General features: G+C 35.8%; 1 protein-coding gene across 14 annotated transcripts in view; it reads left to right on the top strand.

The window, feature by feature from the left end:
* Nnt (nicotinamide nucleotide transhydrogenase) overlaps positions 1–24,289 on the top strand; it is a 107,077-nt gene that overhangs the window by 77,468 nt on the left and 5,320 nt on the right. For all 14 annotated transcript variants that reach the window (XM_004848552.4, XM_004848549.4, XM_087189369.1 and 11 more), the window contains 3 exons: positions 1,395–1,476; positions 22,320–22,438; positions 23,649–23,764. In XM_004848552.4, coding sequence (XP_004848609.2) covers positions 1,395–1,476; positions 22,320–22,438; positions 23,649–23,764 — 317 coding nt within the window. The remainder of the gene's footprint in view (positions 1–1,394; positions 1,477–22,319; positions 22,439–23,648; positions 23,765–24,289) is intronic.

Here is a 24,289-nt window from a genome sequence, read left to right on the forward strand (position 1 = left end):
CACTGAGCTAAACCCCCGGCCCCCTACATTGGTTTTTGATTAAGATTTTAACTATGTTATCCTATCATATGAGTTTTCTATAAAGAAAATACTGACTTGACATGTAAGTAGTTTACTGATTGGTTATATACTAAGACAACAATAACAAAATTAATTGAATTGAATCATAGGCAGGGAAAACCTTTTCAACTTTGGGCAGTGTTTTTAGGGGTATTTGAAATGTGGATTTGAGTAATGGAGCTGTTCTTGCTAATTAGCAGATAGAAGGAAATTAACCAAATACACTGCAATGCATGGGACACTTATGCATAATGAATTTTCCCACCCAGTGTAGCATTGGTATTGGGTATTGAGAAACTGCTAGAGTATAAGGTGTAATGGTGTAGAGGACAGGGTCTACTCTGTCAGCATTTTTCATCCAGTGAAGAAATCAAATAGGTGAATAATGTACATGGGTTATGACAAAGGCCAAAATGAACTGTGTAAACACTTTTTTCCATCATAAGAAACTTAAGAAGGTTTGTAGGGAAGTAAGGATTTGTTTTGGGCTTAGAGGATGGTTGGTGTTGGGAATGGATGAGGTAGAGGGAATAGGTTGAACAGCCTTGGGATTTTGAAAAAATGATCTAGAAAAGTGGAGACAGATTTGAGAGTCATTGTGCAGGTAGAGAGGACAGGATGGAGGAGTTAAGGGTGAAGGAAGATGACAGAATTTCTTGTTATACATGTAATAACATCATATATGCAGAATTTTTTTTTCATTTAGGTGTGAGGGTGGTAATTTCAAGTTACTTTTTGGAGACACTAAGTTTGTACAATGAGCATAATGTCCTGGAGTACAAATGATAAGCCATGCTGTACTCAATGACAGACAGACTGGGAGTCATCAGATGGTTGTTGGAATTCTGGGATGAGCTGAGATTTTCAGGGAGGAGTGAGGACCAGATTTAAAGACCTAGGAGAAACTTGGTCATCCAATTAGTAGAACAGAAAGAAAAAACCAATTCAAGGAATTTGAGGAAGAACAAAGTTAAGAGGAGAATGAGGAGTGCAGTGTCACCAAAGCCAAACATACAAAGAGTTTAAAAATACATGAGAGGGAGGAGGGAAGAGAGAGCATATTGCAATTGTGTTCACGGTACAGTATGTGGCAGGGGTGCCCAACAGGACCAGATAATACAGAAGTTGGAGGGGAGGGATTATTAGACTTTTTAATTTTCAAATTTAGGCTAATACTGTTCAAGTCCAGAGTATAAGTTTGTTTTCATTTCTAATTCTATTGACTGATTACCTATGTTGCCATACAGTATGTTTTGATCAAAAAAAGTTGTAGTTCATAAGATTTCAAAAAAAAAACACCCCACATTCTTCTGTGTTTTTAATGTTCCTTGCAGGCTATGGTCTCTGTGCAGCTAAAGCTCAGTACCCTATTGCTGATTTGGTAAAAATGCTCAGTGAGCAAGGCAAAAAAGTCAGGTAAGTGTTTTCAGTGTTTTCAGGTGAGTCAGGTGAGTGTTTTCACCCTGATGCTGCAGGGTGTGTAAATATGTGGGTGTGAATAAAAGAAAATAGACAACTTTTTAAAAAAGATGTCTACTTTTTTTTAAGAGTAGGAAGTATTGAGAGAAAGATAGCTTCTGTCTAAGAGAGACAGGAGGGGGTTTAGAAAGTGGGTTGCCTCAAAATGACTATTTTTTTTTTTTTTTAAAAAAAACAATATTTAACACATGTCATCCTAGATCAACTAAAAACCTCTGTTCTGGTCTTTTCACTTCTTCTGTCTAATAGCACCAAATCTACTATAGACTCATTTTAGACAGGGAAATTTCATTATCCCAAATCCCAGGGTATTTATTAATGAAGAAAAACAGAAGCTGTGTTTTTTGTGGTTTGATTGGGGGAAGGAGGTCAAGCATAGCATTTGAATGACATAAAGTTACGTTCTTTTGTATTCTGTTCACATGGAAAAATAAAAGGCCTCCAAAGAGGTTTCTGAAGAGTCCCTGTGGGTCATCACTGGTTGCCAGCTTAGCTCTCAAACTCTGAGGGTGGAAAAGAATGCAGGAAATATTCTTTTTCTCAAGTCTGACACTTGTTGAAATATAAATTGCAAGTGTTCCTGCCACTTGCAGTTTGGGCATTGGACTCTGCTTTTGGATACAATAGAACTCTGCATTGTTTGATTTTTCTCTATGACCTAGAATAAAGGTTTTGAGAATAGAAAAACAGGACCACTGGGCCCTAATGAACTGGGTCCTGATGTCCATTGCTATACTTTGCAGATGTCCAGCCTATCTCTGGGTCCCCTCATTCTAAAGAGCCCGAGAAGTCACTCCCAGTAGGCCTGTGCTGCCCATTTTGTGGGGAAACTGGTTTACTAGCAGTTGTGTTGACCTGAAGCTGTAAATCAGAGAGACCAGGATAACTTATTTCAGTTTTAGTATATGTGCTACCGAAGTGAGCACCAAGATAACTTATTAAATAGAACTTAGTTTATTCACTAGGATGTTAACATCTGTTGACCAAACTTATCTATTAATAAAAATCCCTTTTAGATGTTAACTGTACATTTTTGTCTGAGGATAGATAATAAGAAAATAGACAAGGTACCTAGAATTAATCAGAGTATCTGTGCCAAACTGTATGCAGAATCCTGCTCTTTGGCCTGAATGTCCCAGCTCTTCATGATGGTAAAAGAATCTTAGATGATGAAATCAAAGAATCATCTAAATTATTTTAGTGTCAGGTACTGTGCTAGCTACATTTTCTTTCTTTCTTTCTTTTCTTTTTTTAAAATTTATTTTATTGGTACATTTTAGGTATACAGTATAATGACATTCAACATTGGAAATTTGCACCTTTACATAATCTCTCTTGGTTCTTATTTTTCCCCCTTCCCCTGCCCTCCCTTCAACCCCATCATCACTCCCTGTTTACAAAGACTTTGTTTCCATTTTTTCATTTTCTCATGTTAATTCCATTCCCTTCTTTCCTTTCCCCTACCCCTCCCACTTCCCCTTACCCTTTGCCCCTTTTCTTCCTATTTCACATTATTTATTGTACCTTTTAGTCCTTATTTACACTTTCAGTTTCTCACACTAGAGAAATATCATTTCTTTCTTTTTTTCCTTCTCACTTTTTTTTTCTCTCACTCCTTCACAGTCCAGCCTTGCAGTCTGTAGTTTATAGTTTTCAAATACGTAGAATCAAGATACTATTTTGTGGTAGGACCAGCATTTCTGTAACATGGATGATTTTAATGGGTAGAGAAAATTTTAGACAATTTAAAGATAGAAGATGAGAGAAGTCATTGGCATTATTTTTAAATTGTTCTTTAATTCTTCTTTTAGATTCTTCTTTCTGTTTCCTCATAGGATATTAAGCTGTGCTTTCTTTTTTTTTTTTTTTTAGTCAAAGAGTCTTGCAGTTTATAGAGTATTTGTAGATTTACAAGTGAAAACAGTGTGTTAAAGTACCTTTTATGAAGCTGAGCACACCATTGTGTGCCTTAATCCCTTCATTGAGGGGAAAATGAGGTAGGAGAATCACAAGCTCAAGTCCCACGTGGGCAACTTAGACCTTTTCTCAAAATGAAAAATAAAAGGGCAGGGGAAGTAGCTCAGTGGTAGTGTGCCCTTAGGTTCCATTCCTACTGGGGGGAGGGGATGGGACAGCACCAGACAAGAGCTTATATGATTTTCCTAAAAGGAAATTGTTTTCTTTATTCAACCCATATGTGAAAAAGTCTCATGTATTAGTAATGCCTTCTATCACCACATAAATGTTTAGGAGATAAATGGCAGTCATAATAAAATAGAGAGAGAAAGATGCCTTTCATGTCTGAGTTATCTTCAGGGAAGGGATTGCTTAATTTGACACACCTCTTTTGTTACCCACTGATCAGTCTAGGTTAACCAGATGTCTTAGAAAATCAGTCCAGTGTTAGGTGGGCGAATGAAGAATTGAAGAGCATCATAAGACTGTTGGGTAGTTTGAAGGAATACAGGACAGAAATGAATAAGAGAGATTGAGAAAAATTATTTGAAAAGAAAAGGTATAGGACAAATGAATTTTTAGTTTCTGACTTGATTAAAATTAGAAGTTTACAACTGTAACTGCCTTTGTAGGATGACTTCTGTCACTCTACATGGGAAAAGTAATTACTTGACTTAAGATTTATGAGAGATTTAATTATATATATGTGCATATTTTCTCAGTTATAGATTGTTTTTTATTGAAGCTGTTTTATGAATAGAATACAAAACTTCGTGAGAGGATCTTTTCATTGTTTCACGTAATTATTGACGTTATTTACTCAAAATTTATTGCTAATCAATTCATTTATTTTTACAGTAGGGTACAATCAGAATAAAGTTATTGTTCAATCTGATTTCCATATTTATGAGTTAGGAAAAGTTACTATTTATATTCACCTGTCTTTCATGTCAAAGGTGAAATTATATATTATTATTTTAAAGTGCTTTTTACTATAGCTTGTTGAATTTTCAACATGAGATTTGTTACAAATTATGTAAGTCTTACATTTGAATTAAATGGAAGAGGACTATTCTTACAAATATGAGAGTAGAATATCATTTTTTCTTTCTGGTTTCTGTGTGGAAATTTTTTAAAAATCACAGAAACTTCATTGATTTTTCTTTATGTGAAGGTCATCTTTTCATAGGAGAAAAGTGAATTTTCTTGACAAAGTTAGAAATATATATACTTAGATGCTAGCTTTTTGTAAGAGGCAAATGCCTGAATGAGAAATGACTGGAGCAGTTACCTCGTATTTTAATGGAATAAATCTGTATTTACAGTTTTCAGTAATTTAGTCCTTTCATCACTCTGTGGAGCTCCCACGGTGCTCATTGAGTGCAGCTGCTGGGCCTCTAGATTTAGTAGGTTTTTGTGCCTCAGGACCCTAGTGAGCCTCGCATCCAGATGTGGTGACACAGTCACACACGTTCTCTGTGGAAATGTGCCAGTGTGGACATACGATTGTCATCAATTAGTTATGCCCAAGTGGTGCCAAGAAAAATTGCATCTGACATACAGTCTGTCTGGCTTCGTGGCCCATGATTGATTTAGAGACACTCCTGTATTCTTTTGCTTTGGCCATAGTCATAACATGCTCACAAAAGGCTGAGATTACGTAATGAAGCACACGACATTTCATGACAAGAACTCATTTCAGGACATCAATGTCATGAAAGTTCACTGACTTAGGTTGTTTAGTGGCCAAGATATCTATGCTTCACAGTTGTCCTGAATGTGTGAACAACTTACCTAACTTTTGCTGGATCTCTAAAAGCATTTTATGACCCTCCCCCCAAAAAAGTCTGGACAAAAAGTGCAGACATTTTTTTCTCTTCACTTCCTAGTCTTTGTATTGATTATATGATGGACTTTTCACTTTAAAGCAGAGATAGCATTTCAGTAAATCACAGAAAGGTATATAATTTTTTGTCTTATAATTAATTGCTGTTTGATATTCTCTATAAACTATTTCTGCTTACGTTATTACAGAAATCTTTTGAATTTATGAAAATGCTTTTCAGATTTTTTGATTGACTGATACTGTGTATTACTTGTTTTTAGCTTTGTTTTGTTTTTTGAGACAAGGTCTTGCTATATAGTTCAGGTTGGTCTTGAACTCATTACATAGCCCAGGTTGGCCTTGAACTCACGGCTATCCTCCTGGTTCAGCCTCCTAAGTGCTGGGAGTATAAGAGTGCACCAAAATGCCTCATTTATGTATTACTTATGTTAATATTCATTTATATCTTTCTGTTTTGATTACTTACTAATAGAGATATATTATTAGATACTGAGAATATAAAGATGCAAAAGCTCAGTTCTGACTTTCAAAATTTTATGGGAGTGAAGAAAACAAATCTGTAAACAAATGAATCAATGAATTTCATTTAATGTGATAATATGCTAAGACAAGTAGAGTAGAAGTAGGGTAGGAATACAAAGGAAAGGAATACTTAACTATACAAGAGACATTTTCAATTTTTTATACTGCTCATAACATGAAAATTTTGAAGATGTGTATATATGTATGTGTGTGTATGAATATGTATATTTATACACATGCATATATATGTATACTTCACCTTGATTACAATTAGAATTTTATATGTGTGTTTTTATTTTTATCCTGCCTAATCGTATCAAACTGCATGTGATATTTACAGTTCAATAGGGTTTTACAGTCCTGTGTAACATGGCTGTAACATAGTTTCCAAGATATGTTTTTCACTAAGAAATAAATTTCCTGGAGATACTTGAAGATGAAATGTTCTGTTGCCTTAACGGGATTTTTTTTTTTTCATGAATTAAATGTGATTCAAATAAACTGAGTTCAGCTTTCTAGCGTTTGTTATGCTTTTGAGTAGAGAAAGAGCCAAAGCATGCACATCTATAAAATAATAAAGATACATGATTCTAAAGAGAATGGAAATTAGGCCAGGTAAAAAATTTAGTATAGTATTCTATTATTGGGTGAAACACTCTACAGATGTCTATTAAGTTCATTTGTTTGAAGATGTGGTCCTCCACTATAATTATGGTTTTTTTTGGTACCGGCGATCGAACTCGGGTCCTTGCGCTTGCTCAGCAGGCGGCGAAACCACTGGGCTAGATCCCCGGCCCCAGTTATGTTGATATTTATTTGATCTTTTATGTCCAGTAGTGTTTCTTTTATAATGTTAGGTCTGCTGGTGTTTGTTGCATATATAGTTAGTAGTTATTATCTCTTCTTGTTGAATTCCCTTAACTAATGTGAAGTTACTGGGTTACCTTTTCTGATCAGTTTTGGCTTAAAATCCACTTTGTGTGAAAATAGGATATCTACTCTTGGTTTTTTTCAAGGTCCTGTTGTATGGAATATTGTTTTCCATCCTGTGATTTTTAGTCTACAAATGTCATTTTGGGTTAAAACAGTTTCTTATATACTGTTGGGTTTTGTTTTTTGATCCATTCTGCCAATCTGTGTCTTTTGATTGGGAAGTTGAGATCATCCACATCCACATGGAGTTACTGTTACATCTAAGAACAGAATACATATTCTTTTCAGCAGCACATGGAACTTTCTCCAACATAGATCACATACTATCCCATAAAGCATGCTTAAGTAAATACAAAAGAATCAAAATTATCTCACACATATTATCAGATCATAGTGCAATGAAACTAGAAGTCAGCAACAAAAGAAACCATAGAAATTAGCAAACACATAGGAAATTAACACATTCTTCAATAATCAATAGGTTTTAGGGGTGGGGATGTAGCTCACTGGCGCCACGCCTGGTTGGCAAGCACAAGCCCCAGAGTTTGATTCCTAGTATAGAAAAAAAAAAAAAATCAGCAGGTCATAGAAGAAATCAAGGAAGAGATTAGACAATTCCTAGAATCAAATGATAATGCCAGTCCTATGTACCAGAATTTATGGGACACATTGAAAACAGTCCTAAGAGGGAAGTTTATACCTGTGAATGCCCACATCAGAAAAACAGAGTAAGCCCAAATAAATAACCTAAGTGTCTTAAGGTCCTAGAAAAACAAGAACAATCCAAATCCAAAGCTAGTACAAGGCAAAAAATTATAAAGATCAGAGCAGAAATTAATAAAATTTGAAGCAAAAACAAAACAAAGTTAATTGAAGTCCTGGTTCTTCAAATTAGCAAAAAAAAAAAAATAGGCAAACCCTTAGTTACTCTTATCAAAAAAAGGAAAGAAGGGCCAGGGATTTAGCTCAGTGGTTCCGCCGCCTGCCTTGCGAGCACAAGGACCCCAGTTCGATCCCCAGTACCAAAAAAAAAAAAAAAAAAAGGGAAAGAAAAGACCCGAATCAATGTAATTACAAATGAAAATAGTGAAATCATAACAGACACTGCTGATTAGTAGCTACATTGAAAACTTGTACTCCAATAAATTGGAGAATCCAGAAGGAATAATTTCCTAGATACATATGAATTATCAAAACTGAACCAAGATATAAAAATCCTGAATAACCCAATAACAAGCAATGACATTGAAGCAATAATCAAATACCTACCAACTAAGAAAAGCCCAGGACCTGATGACTTCAGCACTGAATTCTACAGGAACTTTAGGGGAAGATCTAATGCCAATATTCTTAAAACTCTTTAATGAAATTGAAAGGGAAAGAGTACTTTCAAAGTCATTCCTGAAAGCAATCATTACCTTAATCCCAAAACCAAGGACCCAACTAAAAATAAAGCTTCAGGTCAGACCCAAAAATCCTCAACAAAATATTGGCAAGCAGAGTGCAACACATCATTAAAAAGAACATCATGACCAAGTAGACTTCATCCTAGGGATGCAAGGATGCAATATCCTTGGGATATTACATGTGAATGTAATATATAAATAGGAGCAAGGACAGAATTCACATGATCATCTCAATAGATGCAGAAAAAGTCTCTGACCAAATTCAACATCCATTCGTGATAAAAACCTTGAAGAAAATAGGTATAGAAGGACCTTATCTCAATCTGAAGAAATCCATTATGACAAACCAATGATCCATATCATTTTAAATAGGGAGAAGCTGAAAGCTTTCCCTCCAAAATCAGGAACAAGACAAGGACATCCACTGTCAACACTCCTATTTAATATAGTCCTTGAAACATTTGGCAGAGCAATCAGGTAAGAGAAAGAAATAAAAGAGATATGTATAGGAAGGAAGAAGCCAAATTAAAATTACTTGCAAATGACATGATCCTCTACAGAAAAGACTGAAAACATTTTACCAAAAGACTCCTAGAATTAATAACCAAATTCAACAATATAGCAGGATAAAAAAATCAATAATATGTCTGTGCACTAATAATGGACTCAAGGAGAAATTAGGAAAGTAATATCATTTTCAATAGCATCAAGAAAAATTAAATACTTAGAAATTAACCTAATGAATGTGAAAGACCTTGTATAACCATTATGGAAATCAGTGTCTTAGTTACTCCCTTTTTAGGTATCTTCTGAAAAGAGTTAAAGACATCATATTACAGTGTCACATGCATACCTGTCTTTATAGTAGTACAACCCACAATAACTAAATACCATTCTATATGGCCATCAAGAGATGAATGCCTAAAGAAAATGTGGTATTTATACACAGTGAAATACTATTCTGCTATAAGGAAGGATAAATTTCAGTCATTTGTAAGAAAATGGATGTACTTTGGGACCATAATGTTAAATGAAATAAATGAGACAAACAAGGTTAAATATCTCATGGTTTTTCTTCTATGAGAAACTCAAAGTTTAAATATATGACAGAGCAAAATAAAAGATTATAGGAAACAGGCAGAACTTTTGTAAATGGGAAGGGGATGAAGAGAGGGAGGGAGGAGAGATGGAGGGTTGGGGAAGAGGATGAAACAAAAAATTAAGATGTGTTATGTACATGTAGCAACTCCCCACAATGAATTTAATCATTATGTACTGTAAACATATTCTTAAAAAATAAAAATAAAAAAGATTTAGTATAGTATTTCAGTAAATTAATACACATTACTTAGGAATTTTGTGTCAGCTTTGTAATACTTTTTTTTTAATAAAAGACATGTCTATTCTTATCAGTGGGTGTTCATTGAACAAATAATTAAATAGTATTTTGTACCAGGCATTATTCTAGGTCCTTGAGATACATCAGTGAATACAATAGGAAAATTCCTAATCCATGGAGCTTAACATTCATTGGGAGGTTAGATAAGAGGCATTGAGATATTCTGAATTGAGGACACTTAACAGCTCCCTTGAGTCTGCAGTTCAGATACCATTTGTAAAGAAGAACAACTTTAGTTGTAGATTATTGGATCAGACTAGTTATAACTCACTGGGACTATTTCTTTTGAATTAGCCAGTGTTTCTGGTTTTCTCAAAGAAGTAATGTGTTACTTTGTACTGAACTAACCTTCTTAAAAAACTTAGCAGTAGTAGAAGGATGGGCATGATAAGAATTTTTTGTGCACTTGGGTAAAATGCATTAAATTTTCGATGGAAGAGAGGAAAATCAAAGAGAGTATATGCATTCACTTACATATATGTTGAACCTACTGTATAGGATTGCCAGTCTGTTAAATTTTTAGAAAGTGAAACCTTCTTCCCAGATTGCTTGGCTTTATGGTGTCTGTGCCACATCAGTGTGGTGAAGACTCTTAAAAGCCAGTGCTTCATGTGCTTTGTAAAGCCTTTTCCAGGCATTTCATTATAGGTGTCATTCCTTAGAAATTCCTGTCTGAGGGATTCCAGTAGCTTGAGAAAGAAAGTTTCACTGGATGAAGCCAGTGTTGCTAATATCAGGAAGATTTTTTCTTCTAGTTTTAGTATTAGTTTTCATAAACTCTCTAGTTTTTTCAGAGATTCATGTAAACATAACAGAGTATAAATAAGTCTTTTCATTTTATGTTCATATTCTCTTGTATCTTGCTTATAATTTTCATTTTATGGTGTTTCTTAGGGATTGCATTCCAAGAGACATTCAACAATATCATTAAAGTTATTCAAGCAGAAAGATGAAGTTATAATTTTTAACTCAATCTCTATGATATGCCAGAATGTAATATTCTAGAACATTATTCAAAATTGAATTTTAATTTTTCCTCTGATATCAGCCTTCATAGTCCTGTTGATTATTTGGAAAGTAAAAAATGTCAGTAGTTGTACATTTTTTTTTTAAAATCTCTGGGTTTGATTCACTATTAGAAAAGCCAGATTTAGGCACAGTCTGTAATTAAGTTTGGAGTGGGAAGGGTAGCATTGTGGCCTGTGCTGTGGAGGACTGCATGGATGTGTGATTGCGCTGTTTTTCCTGATCCTCTGTAGATGGTTTATCTCTTTGAATGGCTTCAGTGTCACAGACCACTCGGATAGATGGAGAATGTGACTGCAAGGTTGTCAGACATTTCCTCATTCACAGAACAAGGTCTATTGTTCTGTATTAGAAAAACTGTATCCCTGAGATGTTTTCATAAGGTCTTGGACTTTCATAATTTTTTTTCTGAAGGATGGAGAAAAATGGATAAATCCTAAATTCCAGAACTGTCTTCAGTCCTTTTTTTTTTGCTGTCAGTATAGTGGTTGTTGAACCCAGGGGCTCACACTGAGTTAAATCCCCAACCCTTTTTAATTTTTTAAAATTTTGAGACAGTGTCTTGCTAAGTTGCTATGTTGCCTGGGCTGGGCTGGAACTTGCAGCTTCCTCCTACCTCAGCTTCCCAGAATGCTGGGATTACAGATGTGTGCCATTATGCTCAGCTTGGTGTAATTCTTAATAGAGTTCCTGCCTTCGGAAGCAGTTGGCTTGGTGGATCTTGAAGGTCTATTTTCACCATTAAGGTGGTGATTTTTCTCTAATTTGGTCCTGGGATATCTCTTACGAGGCTATCAAGTGTAGCTCTGCCCTGATAGGGATCCAGGAGTGATGGTTGTGGATGTTTCATGGGACATTTTTATCCTGGGGGGCAACCTAATACTTAAGTGTCCAGCTTGTGACTAGGTGTGCCTCTCACAGAAAACTTGTTTGTGGCCTTTTGGTTCTTATCTGACCTGTGCCCAGTTTATTCCTATCTAGATAGTCACTCTCAGGCCAGGGATTTAGCTCAGTGGCGCTGCTCCTATCTTGCAAACGCAAGGTCCTGAGTTCAATCCCTGGTACCGCAAAAAAAAAAAAAAAAAAAGAAAAGACAGTCACGCTCCTAGGAGACCCCTGACAAGAGGAGAGTGAGGTGAGGTTTAGTGGGTCAGTCATGGGAGATACAGAAAAGCAACACATCAAAATGCAGGAATAACAGGAGCAGTTATTTCCTGCAGTCCAGAAAGAAGGGTACAGATGGGTACCAGTGGGAAGATTGGAGGGGGACATGTCATGTTCAGCCAGTGGGTAGGAAACAAGAGAGTGAAAAAGGACCTGCTGGACAAAACTTTTATTGGAGTCCAGGGTGGTACTGAGGCTCTTCTCAAGTGAGGAGTTCTAGCTGACGGGTTAGAGAAAGCTGGCAGGTGTCTGAGGGGCTGCTCTGTGGCTTCAGAGAGGCCATGCAGCATATGGGGGTCAATCGGGTGCATCAGGAAGGTTGTTTCTATGTGTCCCTTAGGTGGGTGGTTTTCTGGGGCAGATATCTGGATCACGCACAGGAGGAGGAGGTGGTGGTTGAACAGCAGGGTATCTGGGTGACCACTGGAGGTGGAGGTAGAGAGCTGGGAACTTGGAAGTGACTAAGCTATGCTTCTTGTGTGAGACAGCTAACACTATATCCGAAATGGATGCTGAGGCAATAGAAAATTACAAGTGTTCTTGCAGTGATTTTATTGGTTTGTAAGTATATATGGCTTAAAAACAGGAAGCAGTAAGTAGGCTTTCACAAATTGAGCCCTTGTTTTGCTTTTCTGTGTTGTTTTCCTAATTTGTCAACCTCCTAAGAAGGTATAACATATTTAGGAAATAACATATTTAGGAAAACTGTGGGGTGATGGAATTGAAAAGGCAGAATTCGAAAATGCTATCAATATACATTTTCCTATATGTAATTTGATTTTAAAATATAAAAAGCCATAAAATAAGGGAAATGAATCCTTTGAATATCCTAAGTATGAAAGTAAATTTGGCCTAGTGACTCCAAAAATGTAAAACCAAATAGTTGAAGGTTGTAAAGAAATTAAAAAAAAATCTGGAAATCTTTATCAGTATTGTCTTAGCAAAGGGCTGCAAAATTGAAAAAATACTCTATATACTTTAGAAAGGAACCCAGTGATCTCTGTAGTTTCTTTGTGTTATTGTTGAATTGAAATAGTCAATTCAATAAGCTATTCTTAATGGTTTATTGTGGAACTAGGTCTGAATATTTCCTTCACACAAAAAGGAAAATGTGGTTTATTTGGACATTTGCAGTAGGATAAATGTGCTGAGTGTTTTGTGTACTTTAATAGCCCCACATGCCTAAGAACAACTGCTATTAAGCCACCCTACTGAGGACATATTGTCTCCATGGCCTGTGATTATGGAAATTCATATTGTGTCCCCTTTTAAACATGTGGTATTGGAAATCTAATGTGAGGTTGCAAAAAATTCTTCAGACTTGGGCTTATGCCATCATGTATTGTAAGAGAAGCTTTAAAAAAGCTTGAATTGCTCTTTCTCTACACTTTATCTAGTTACTTGGTATTCATGAATAGTTTTTGGGTATACTCTTACTTGCTTTATTCTTTCTTGGTTAATTTTAAAAGGCTCTGAAGATCCAGTTGTTTCATTTGAGTAGATTATTCCACATCTTTTGAGCTGTGCCTGGGTCTAAACTGTTGACTGAGGCCTGAAATTTTTATTTTAAGTTGTTCCATGAGAGACTATGATTTTCTTGTTTGAGGGAAGAAAAGAACGAAAAGTTTTGGGTTTTTCTTGTTTCAAGGTATTGAAGAGATTACCCGAACTTGAATGATAACATTTGTTGTATTTGTCAAATGAAGCAAGAATACTTTTTTTTTGGCCTCATAGTATCTGTTGAATGGTTAAAATGGCTTTTTGAAATTTGACTCTATGAATGTAAATGTATTTTTGAATATTAGTTATTACCAAGTTTCCAGTAAGTCCAAGGTTCACGATTATTAGTTTTCATTAATGTTCAGTCTACATTGACTGTATAAATTTTCTAGTCATTTGATGGAGTTTCTAGTCATTTGATGGAGTTGCAAGTAAAGAACTACTGACTTTTATTGGATTATGTTGATATTTATTGGCATTTAAAGGTAAAAATTAGAAATGCAGCCCAGAAAGTCTTGATATTAAATCAACATTTGTTTTAATGTGCAAATGTATGTGTCTTTGTATAAGTCTCTAGAAAATGTGTATTAATTTGAAAAATGCAAATGAGTATGTTACAAAATGTATTTGAATAGCACACTTTACTTGCACTGTACAATTATTAAATGTGCCTATCTGTCAGGTGATGGTAAAGCACTTTGTATGAAAAACTGTTTACATGAACTGTTTCACTTAAATCTTACAATAATCCTTTGAAGAGGTTTTGTTTGCAGTCTCATTGTACACATGAGGAAACTGAAGACCATAGGAGTAAATTGTTCAGATGCTTGTGGTAATCTAGAATTCCTAACTGCAATCTTACCCTGTTTCTTTAAATTCTTTCTATGAAAAGAAATGAAAAATTTATGAGTCAGTGTACCTTTGAGGACACTATATTGTTTAAAGCCCCTTCCCTTCTCTTACTTGAATGCCTGGAGTAGAGTGGCAGATACTGTGGGAACTGAAAAATAAGATGTTGTTCCCATACTCAAAGAGCTTTCAGGTGAAAGAGCATAGTTATTAGGGTGTGGTATGGTAGGCAGGAAACACAGAACATCCTGGGCGCATGGAAGATAGTTTTGTGATCTCACTTTACTAGTTATTTTCCTCCTGTAGAAACTTATCAGGGTCAGGGATAAGTTGACTCTGTTTCTTCAAGTTTCTGCATAATAAAGGATAATTTTCATGGTCCAAAGGGAAGCTCTAAAAGGCTGGTAAGATTTGCGTGTTAGAATTCTAGATATTCTTCATGTGATGATGGAACACTGATGAACTTTGGCCATTGGTTCTTGGAAATTGCTGGTCATGGTCAGTCTTTGTCTAATATAATTAATTGTAATACATTGGAGATTAGCCAGTTACATGGGCCAGAATTGTTATAAACTCATCAACATGCATGTATATTCTACAAATTTGAATGTGCTCTGTTATTTCTCTTGAAACATTGGCATTCTCTTTTAATAATCTAGCATGTATTTTTCTTTTGACCTTAGAGCTTTAAAGTTTGGTGTAATAAATTATTATGCAAACAGATTTAAAATGATCTGTCCTTTGGGATATCTGGCATAATGTGATAGTTAACATCATGATTATTTATCCTTTACAACTAGCCAAACAGAAAATTTATCTTTATGCAGTCTGTACCAAATTAAGACATTAGAATAAGAACTAATATATTTAGAGGTCTTTGATTTCTAACTTGGTCCAAGCTGCCTCTGATAAAACATAAAGATGGTGGCCAGATGGATTAATTTAAAGATGACAAAGGCAGTATTACAAACAAATAAATTGAAGTGAAACAAAAATCCTGGAGTCAAGAAAGGATAGAAAATCAAAATCCAAAAGCATCACAAAGTGTATATTGTAATGGTTATTCAGCTAAAATAGAAACCATAGTTTTGGAATCTTAGGACTAGAAAGGAAGCTTTGTGGTAGGCTAAATAATGGACCTCCAAAATATCAACATCATAATCATACATACCTTACATGTTACTTGGTATGGTAAAAAAAGACTACATATATTTTATTAAGGTGATGAGGGTTTTGAAATAGATTATCCTGGATTATTTGGATTGGCACAGTGTTATCACTAGAGTCCTGATGGGAGAGAGACAGAAAAGTAAGTCAGAGAAGGAAATAAAACACTGGAAGCAGGGTTGAAATAATGTCACAAGACAAGGAATTGGGGCAAACTCCAGAAGGTGGAAAAAAGCAAGGAACGGGTTTTTCCTTAGAACCTTGAGAAGAAATGTGGTTCTGCCAACACCTTGATTTCTAACCCAGGGAAACTGATTTTGGACTTCTGACCTTGAGAACTGTAAAGTAACAAGTCTGTGTTGCTTTGACATACTACATTTGTTTTCACAGTTTGTTACAGAAGCAATATGAAACTCACACAGACCTTAACTATCATTTAGTATATGTTCTTAGTTCTTTCTTAAGTTTCACTAACCAGATTTTGGGAAGAAGAAAAGGCCTGGGGGAAACAGGAAACAGTTATTGATGATCAGAGGTTCGGAGATTAAGAGAAATTTTTGATGTCCTGGATTAACTCTTAATTTTTCAAATAACACATGAGTAATTTGAGAGGCATTTAGTACTACAAGATTAAGTTACAGCCACAGTACCTAGTTGTTCTGGAAATTCTGGGTTCACCTGAACCTGCTTCTCTTTCTTACCAGTGTTAAGACCATTAGATGGGATCCTTCTCACACCTTTCATAAATGAGGGCTGTCTCAGCTACCATAACTGTTTTGATCATGTCCACTGCCAACCATCCTTTGCAGTTATAAGTAATACCCTTGCATCCATTTTGGACATAATTAGTGGTGTATATCTGGTCCATTTATGAGTATTTCTCTCCCTCCCCCTTTCTTTTCTCGTTTCCCTTTCTCTTCCTCTCCCTTGCACATGCTAAACAAGTGCTGTTCCACTGAGCTACATCCTCCCATCTTTAATTAAATTATTACTACACTTAAACGAAGTTTACCTTTTTTAGATCTGCTTTTTCTTACTGCTTCTGTTATTATCCATGTACCCTGGGTTTATTCAGCTATCACCCCTGTGATGTTTTTTACCCTTAAAATCAGACACTGATGAACCTTCCATTCATTGTGTCATTTCTTTTCCCAAGCTCACAGCAATCAGTAGGCTTAGGATTTTATTTGGTTATTTCAGCATAATACATTTTCTTTGTAAGTCCATTTTTAAAATTCAGTCTTAAAAAACATTAAAAGGAAATTTATGTTCAGATTTGAGGTTTAGTAGAATACCTTCCATTCAATGAGAATATACTTCAGTGCTTGGATTTTTTTTTCCTACATTATCCAGAATTGTCTTGAACTCCTGGGCTCAGGTCAAGCCATTCTGCTGAGCAAATGGGATTACAGGCATGCACTACTGAGCCTGACATTTTAAAAATTTTTACTAAATGTTTTATCTTACTGCCATTGCAAAAACATTAAAACTTTCAAGTAGATATCTCCAAGCAAAGAGTCCATGTAAAATTTTCATACACTTTCTCTGGAGCAATTTGAACACAGCAGTATGAGTGGTAAATACAGTAGGTGTTAAAACATGAAGAGGGTCTACGTAAATTGTTAGTTCTTAGCTTCATTTTATTTGTTGTCAGGAGTGACTGAAAACTCTGATGTAAATGATGATGATAGGATAGCAATATCTAGTCAAAAATTTTTTTTCTGGAGAATTAAAACTTTTTTTACTTAAATACTGTTCTGATGTTATATTCCTGAAAATGATAGTAGAATTTGTGGTACAAGGACTTAAAATTGGTATAAAGATGTTGAGGTTGAGTGACCACACTCTGGACTGAATGAAAGAATTCTCGTAATTTTATTCACACTTAAATGGCTGGCTTTATATGGAGAGAAGAGATGATGAATTTCTTTCAAAACAATCTAATGTTGTTAATTCACTCTATACAGTTTATTTCTGTTTACCATCTATGATAATAAGAACTATTGTCTCCTATTCCTAATGCAGAGCTTCTAACAACCTTGAATTTTCTTAGTGATAGGAGCATCTTTTTAATATTAGTAACAAATCCCTTTCAACCATACCTGGGTTTATACTGATAAACTGACTCTTGGTAGACACCTAGATGGTTTCAGGATGAGGGCTGCTTACCAGAGCAAACAATCATGTAGTTAGAGAATTGGAACTTTGAGCCACACTCACAGGCCTTCTCCCTCAAGGGAAGAGAAAGGGGCTGGAGATTAAGTTTGTGAGCCAAAATAAATGTGGCCTAGACCAGCCTCTATACTTGCATGGTAAGTTTGGGCCAAAGTGACTTCTGTACATAATGAATTGTAACCTAGCTTGACGTTGTAAGCAAACTGTAACCTAATATTAAGAATATGCTCCTATAGCCACGCAACAGTCTCAGCCAATTACAGAAGCTGAACTCCAGTCAAGCAGAGGTTGAAAGTTGCCAAAACACGAGTAGGCAACCTGCACACTGCAGCCAATCAGGTTTTTTTTCATATAGGTGTCAGGTAAAAGAGCCGAAAACCTAGACCAGACCAGGCCACAACAAGCCTTTATTGCAGGGATGATCTGTTGGGCTGTATCTAAACAAAGGAGAGATAAAAGCAATATGGTCGGGACGGGGAGCGCTTCTTATAGGAGCTGGGGTGGGGCTTGTAGGAGCTGGGGTGGGGTTGAGCGAGGTAGTGGCTAGGGACTGGAGGAGCCTGTGATGTCACTAGCTGCTAGGAGGCGAGCAAGTATTAGGTTACTGTTTTGGTGGGAATAGGCGCATGTTGGGAAGAAGAAGGTCCTTTGGTGGGAGAAGCCATCTTGGGGTGGCTTTAGGTGGGGAGCAGGGCATTATGGGAAGAAGGCAGCTATTATATATAGCAGCCACCCTAAATTGGAGAGAAATCTATCATTATGTTATTTCCTTTTCTTTGGCTATAAATATAATCTGTACATGTAGTAGAGTGGAGCCTTCTGAACTATCTTTGGTCTGGAATGCTACCTGGTTCTAGTACGATTTTTTTTGCTCAAGTAAACTTTGTAAATTTATTGGCCTCAGTTTTTCATTTAACAAGTTCAGTCACCAGTGGCCAGTGATGTAATCAATCACACCTACATAACGCAACCTCCTAAACACCCCAAAGTAAAAGGTCCAGAGACTGTGTCTAGGTTGGTGAACACATTAAGGTGCTCCGTGTACTCCCTTTGCTCCCCACCAGTCTTGCTCTATGGATCTCTTCCATTTGTCTTTCCCTGAGCTTTATCATTTATAATAATTTGGGAAACATAAGTAAAGGGTTTCTCTGAGCCTTGTGAGCAAGATCTGATTGATTAGAAGTATAGGTAACAACCTGAGACTTGTGACTTATGCCTGAAGTGGAGGCAGTCTTGTGAGAGTGAGCCCTTAAACTTTGGCTGTCTATACTTACTCTGGGTAGAATGGGAATTGAATTGGATTAGAGGACACCCAGTTGATGTCTGTGGAGTTAGAGAAGTGATGGTTGTGCAGAAAAGCTCATGTCAGAAGGCTTGTGGGCAGAAACAGCATCAGACCAACTCTAGTAATTTTTCAGAATCAACTTCCCCAGAGTTTAAGGAATGCTTGTAAATATTTTGCTTTGGGATAGATAGGATGTGTACTAGCAGACATTTTTTCTTCTGTTTGCTGTTTGTCCATGCAAGTATCTAATGTCTTTTTTACTTTAAAGCTTTTAGCACTTTTGAAACTTTCTGGGGCTCTCTGTTATTCCAAAGAACATTATAAATTGGATTCCTGAGACAAACACCTTCCTATCACCTTATTTAACCATCCCAGAAAAAAGAAGTCTTTCTCAGATTTTTTTCTACATAGTTTTCTGTAGCTGTTGGCACAGTCTTGGCTTACAATAAATAGCTAGTTACTGTTATTTGAGAATTCTGAGATAGAGTGAGTAACGTGCCCAGAATCACACAACTAGTTAACTTGAGCTGTTAACAAAACAAAAGTACTTCTCAAGACATGACTACACTGCCTATATTTTATGGTAAGAGTTCAGACTCTTGAGGCAGAAAGATGTGAGTTTGTACTGTACCCATAAATGTGTATAATTATCTGTCAATTTAAAAAAGACTTGAGTTTGAATTCCATTTTTGTTTTTGGTACTGGGAATCGAACTCAGCATCGCTGAGGTACATCCCCAACCCTTGAATTTCCATCTTCACTTAAAAAAATAAAATTTGTATGAACTACATAGCAGAGCTTATGGAGTCAGTATTAGCCATACTCTAAAATAAACATCAGATACATGTCTTAGTATACATTCTGTCTGTTCTTTTTAGTGGACATGAGTGGTGCTGTAAAGTCTAGTTTATTTAATTAAGTACTGTACTGAGTTTGAATCGGCTGCCCTAAATTCTGCTTCTAGATTGAAATTGTTAAAGCTGTGGGAATAGGATGAAATAATATACAAGAAATCATTTTATAATCTGTGTCATAATATAAAAGCATGAAGTGTTAATTTATTTTAAATGAAAAGTTATTTTTTCCACTATAAAAACTGTACATATCCATAGAAAATTTGGAATTGTTCTTTTAAAAAACAAGGGAAATAAATCAATTGCCTATTGCACTTCTTCTAGAGGTAACTTTCATTTCATCATAGTTTTAGAGATTCAGTTTTTTCTTAAAATATAAATTGGTTATTTTGAAAAATTCAATGATCCCAGGCAGATATTACATAAATACAAGTTTAATTAAAGGGAGCAATTTGTTACTTGATTTGTACAATCAAGGTACAAATCTTTTTTCCCTCAATTATAAACACCCCAATAATTCAGGCTCTTCATGAGTTTTAAAGGTATAGAAGGCCATTTCTCATTATCTGAACAAAATAAATGGCCATCCATTAGCTCTGTTCAGATCTGCTTTTGACAATGGGTCAATTCCCATGCTCTTTAATCTTTTCCCAAAAGGCCTGTGTTTAGAGCAGGGAGTCCTGGCTTAGCAGAAATTTGTGTGAAAAGTAACAACACATATTAAGGGACTTTAGTTTTCTGTGAATCAGCTATGTGTTGTGGTGGCCATAAATGCTAATGTAGACTTAGGCTTTACCAATAAAAGATCTGAGGATAAGATTTTCTTTCTATGTTTTGTGCATCTAGGTTATGTCCACTTTGTTTGTATTCATTCACTTTGGGGGTTCAAGAGTTAAGCAAGATATTGACAGTGTTGGAACCCGTGACTAGGAGAGCAGTAGGTCAGGAAGTACTGCCATTCTTGAACAGTTGTGAGAATTGAGGATAGTTTGCTTAGTAAGGCATACTGGAGTCAGCTGAAAGGAATCCACATATAAAAGTGGGAGCGGATTCATTATGGTTCTAGATGGTAAAACCACAGACCTTGGAAAACAGTGAGATGGGGCTTCTCTTTGGTTTAGAATTATGTCTTTACACACATATATAATTTGTTTTTCTTTGGGTCTTTCTCTTATATATATGAATATATAATATATGTATACACATATGTGGACACAGACGTACATCTATATATTTAAGCTGAGGTTTTGAGGTTGAGTGGATCCCTGTCAAGAGATACTGTAAAGGAGGAGGGGATGGGGAAATAGGTTGAGTAAGGATGTGCCAGGTACAAGGTCCTAATAACCTCAGTGAAATGGGCATTATATCCCATAAACATGAACTAAGATTAATAATATCAACAAGAATAAAAAGAGAGAAAGGAGAACTAGAGGAGTGGGGAGGGGGAGTGAGGGAAGGGTATTAAAAAAGATGTACAGGTACCAATTTCCCAAGATGATTATAAAATGCACGTACTGCAAACATATACTAATAAAATAAAAAATTATACATAAAGATAAACATTAGACAAAATTGAAAAGTACAAATAAAAGAGATATTATAAAATGCATTTCTTCATTGAATTCATTTACTCCTTCACTTTTAGGGAGCTTTTCTTATGTGGCAAGTGCAGAGAGATAAATAGTGGGCAAGAGGTTGGATTTAAAAAGTTTAGCCAGCCACGTGGTGCATGCCTGTAATCCCACCACTCTGGGAGGCAGAGGCAGAAGGATCACGAGTTCAAGCCCACCCAGAGCAACTCAGTGACTTAGTGAGACCTTGTCTCAAAATAAAAAATAAAAAAGGCTGAGAATATAGCTGAATGCAAAGGCCCTGGGTTCAATCCCTAGTTCTGGAGAAACCAAACCAAACCAAACTTTAAAGATTCTCTTTTTCTATGGCTAAAAGAAATTGATGATTTGGTTTCCTTTACCTTAAATGTGGAGCTCTTTTTGTGTATTACCCACTCTGTCTTTTTAATCTTCCCAGTGTGTTATTATGACGTTTCTTCTGTGATGTGGAGTAATGGTTTATATTATTCTCTGAAAGATTGTAGGTCTTTAACATCATCTATATGATAATACTTTATTTTCCTACCTTTGAATATAGAGGTTAAAGTTGAGTGTGGAGACAGCTTTTGATAGAATAAAGTTGATTTTTCATTGGAAATATTTAATTGCAGGTTGACTTAATATATTTTTAAAGATTCAAGATTTATTAGACAGTACCAGGAGAGAACATGATGCTTTTAAACCATAAGAGGATATTCATTTATTAATATTGTTGGATGTTCATTGCATTTAGGGCCAGGGATTTAGCTCAGTGGTTCCGGCACCTGCCTTGCAAGCGCAAGATCCCGAGTTTGATTCCCGGTACCAAAAAAAACAACAAAACATATGGAAAAGTCAGCTTCCAAAGTTACACTTTATTTTTATGAGGAAAGTTATAGTTTGTGTTTACTAAGACATCAAACTTCGAAATTCAGTATTTGTAGATTGACCATATATCTGGACTTACTCTACTTCTGCTTGTAGAGATCAGATAGTACCAGGAAAAAGAGGTGCCAAGAACAGAGTGTGCAGATTTGGAGGTGATACTGGAGTCCTTGTACATTTTGGCCCACCAAGTAAGGCCAGCTGTTCATGTGTTTCATGTCTAGGTTTGGAATTCACCCAGTTGCAGGCCGAATGCCTGGTCAGCTTAATGTGCTGCTGGCTGAGGCTGGGGTGCCATATGACATTGTGTTGGAAATGGATGAAATCAACCATGATTTTCCAGGTAGGTGATGGTGAAATTTAAATATCTGTAGTGTGAATAAAGTGATGTTAGACTTAGAACATAAATTGTACAATCAGTGATGACTGACTAGCCAAATGAAAAGTAATCTATCAATTAAAATTAAGTAAGTAAGTGAAAGACACTATTGAATAAGAAGGAAAAGATTCGTGAGTGGCATTGTTAAATTTTGTTCCTCTGTGAATAACTGAAGGATGGTGAAAGTGTAGCACATAGGTGAATATGAGATCTGGGCAGACTTGGCTTTTGAATTTGGGTCCTGATGCCCAGGAACTTGTAACCTTGACTCCAGGCTCCTTATTTACAGAAATGCTTCTGTTGATGATTTAGTGTTGACTTTTGGAGTCTCAGAGTTTTACTGGTTTTTCCATTGAACCAGTTCATGATCAGTGAAATAATATTCTTTTCATTTTTAAAGTACTAAGACTTTGTGAGATAAAGTACTGTACTTAATAGCTGTCATGGGTAGATGTTGAATAGAGATGACATTTGGCCCAAGATCATGTTTGTTAAAATTAGACCAATTCCCTTTGGCAAGTATCCACTGTAAACTTGAAAAACACTGTTTATTAGGAAAAAAATAATGAAATTGCATGTATGTCTAGAAGCACATGGCACTTTTGGCAACATCCTAAGCTAGTTTAAATTATACTCTTTAAAAAGAGAAAATTTAGTTTATTTTAATTTTATATCCCTTTTTAAATTTCACTGTTGCTATATGTAAAACCAGCCAGTTCCAGGAATTATGGACACATCTTTAATACAGTACAGATTTTTAGACCATTGCTATTTAGACATTAGATTGCATCTTCATTGGTCATTTAAAAAGTTAATAATGGATGCAGATCTTTTAAAATAATGTGACTAGCAAGGTAATTTGGGGATAATAAAGGAATTACAGACTTAAATTAGGTAGATCCATTGGTGGTGGGGAGGAGATAAAATCAAGCAAGCCCTAATCAGGACGGTCAGGTTCAGTGAAGCACCTACAGCTGCTTTTTAGATGTGGGACATTGTCTAAATTGGCTACCCTCTCTGATAAGCCATTTGTATAGGGCCTGGCACAAGTGAGCTTCCTATAAATATTAGCTTTTATTATTATTCTAAAGCCAGATCATTATTATTTGTTCAAAAAGAAGTTAAAGTGACCTTTTTGTATTTTACATTTCTTTTTTTCATTTTCTTTATTTAGACACTGATTTGGTCCTTGTAATTGGAGCTAATGACACTGTTAACTCAGCAGCTCAAGAAGATCCCAACTCTATTATTGCAGGCATGCCAGTCCTTGAGGTCTGGAAATCAAAGCAGGTAAAGTTTTAAACTTGTATTTCATTCTGATAACCAAAGGTTGCTTAAAATATGCCCACTGAACTTTTTCATTCACTTGGTAAGAAATGAGTGGTGTCTTTTAGGAAGCACAGAAGTAAGAATATGTTTAGAGTCTGATTCCCTGTGTCCAGCTTCTATCAGTTCTCTGGCAATCAGAGAACCAGAGTGAATGCCTCATCATGAGTAGAACCAGATGAGATTATATGGATGGATTAACACAATCTGTAACCACAGCTGAAAAAAATAGCTGTGAGCTTTTGAGATGACTTTGGCCAAATTCCAGATCCAGTCTAGTGAAGCAGATGGCTTCCCTCTGGGACAGTGACTCAGGACAATTGTCTTTATATACCAAGATGAGCACATTTTAAAATTTTTTTGCAAGGAAATTTTTATGTTGTTATGAAATGTCTAGCAGAAAGGTGATTTAGAAATGCAAACAATAACATGGCATAAAAAGGCAAGTTTTGCTCATAAACACATTATTTCTAAAAAGAGCTAATTGCT

This window comes from Heterocephalus glaber, unplaced genomic scaffold (genome assembly GCF_053883595.1).
Source record: "Heterocephalus glaber isolate CG9 unplaced genomic scaffold, H.glaber_assembly_v1.0 deba00001538, whole genome shotgun sequence".
Taxonomy (NCBI): domain Eukaryota; kingdom Metazoa; phylum Chordata; class Mammalia; order Rodentia; family Bathyergidae; genus Heterocephalus; species Heterocephalus glaber.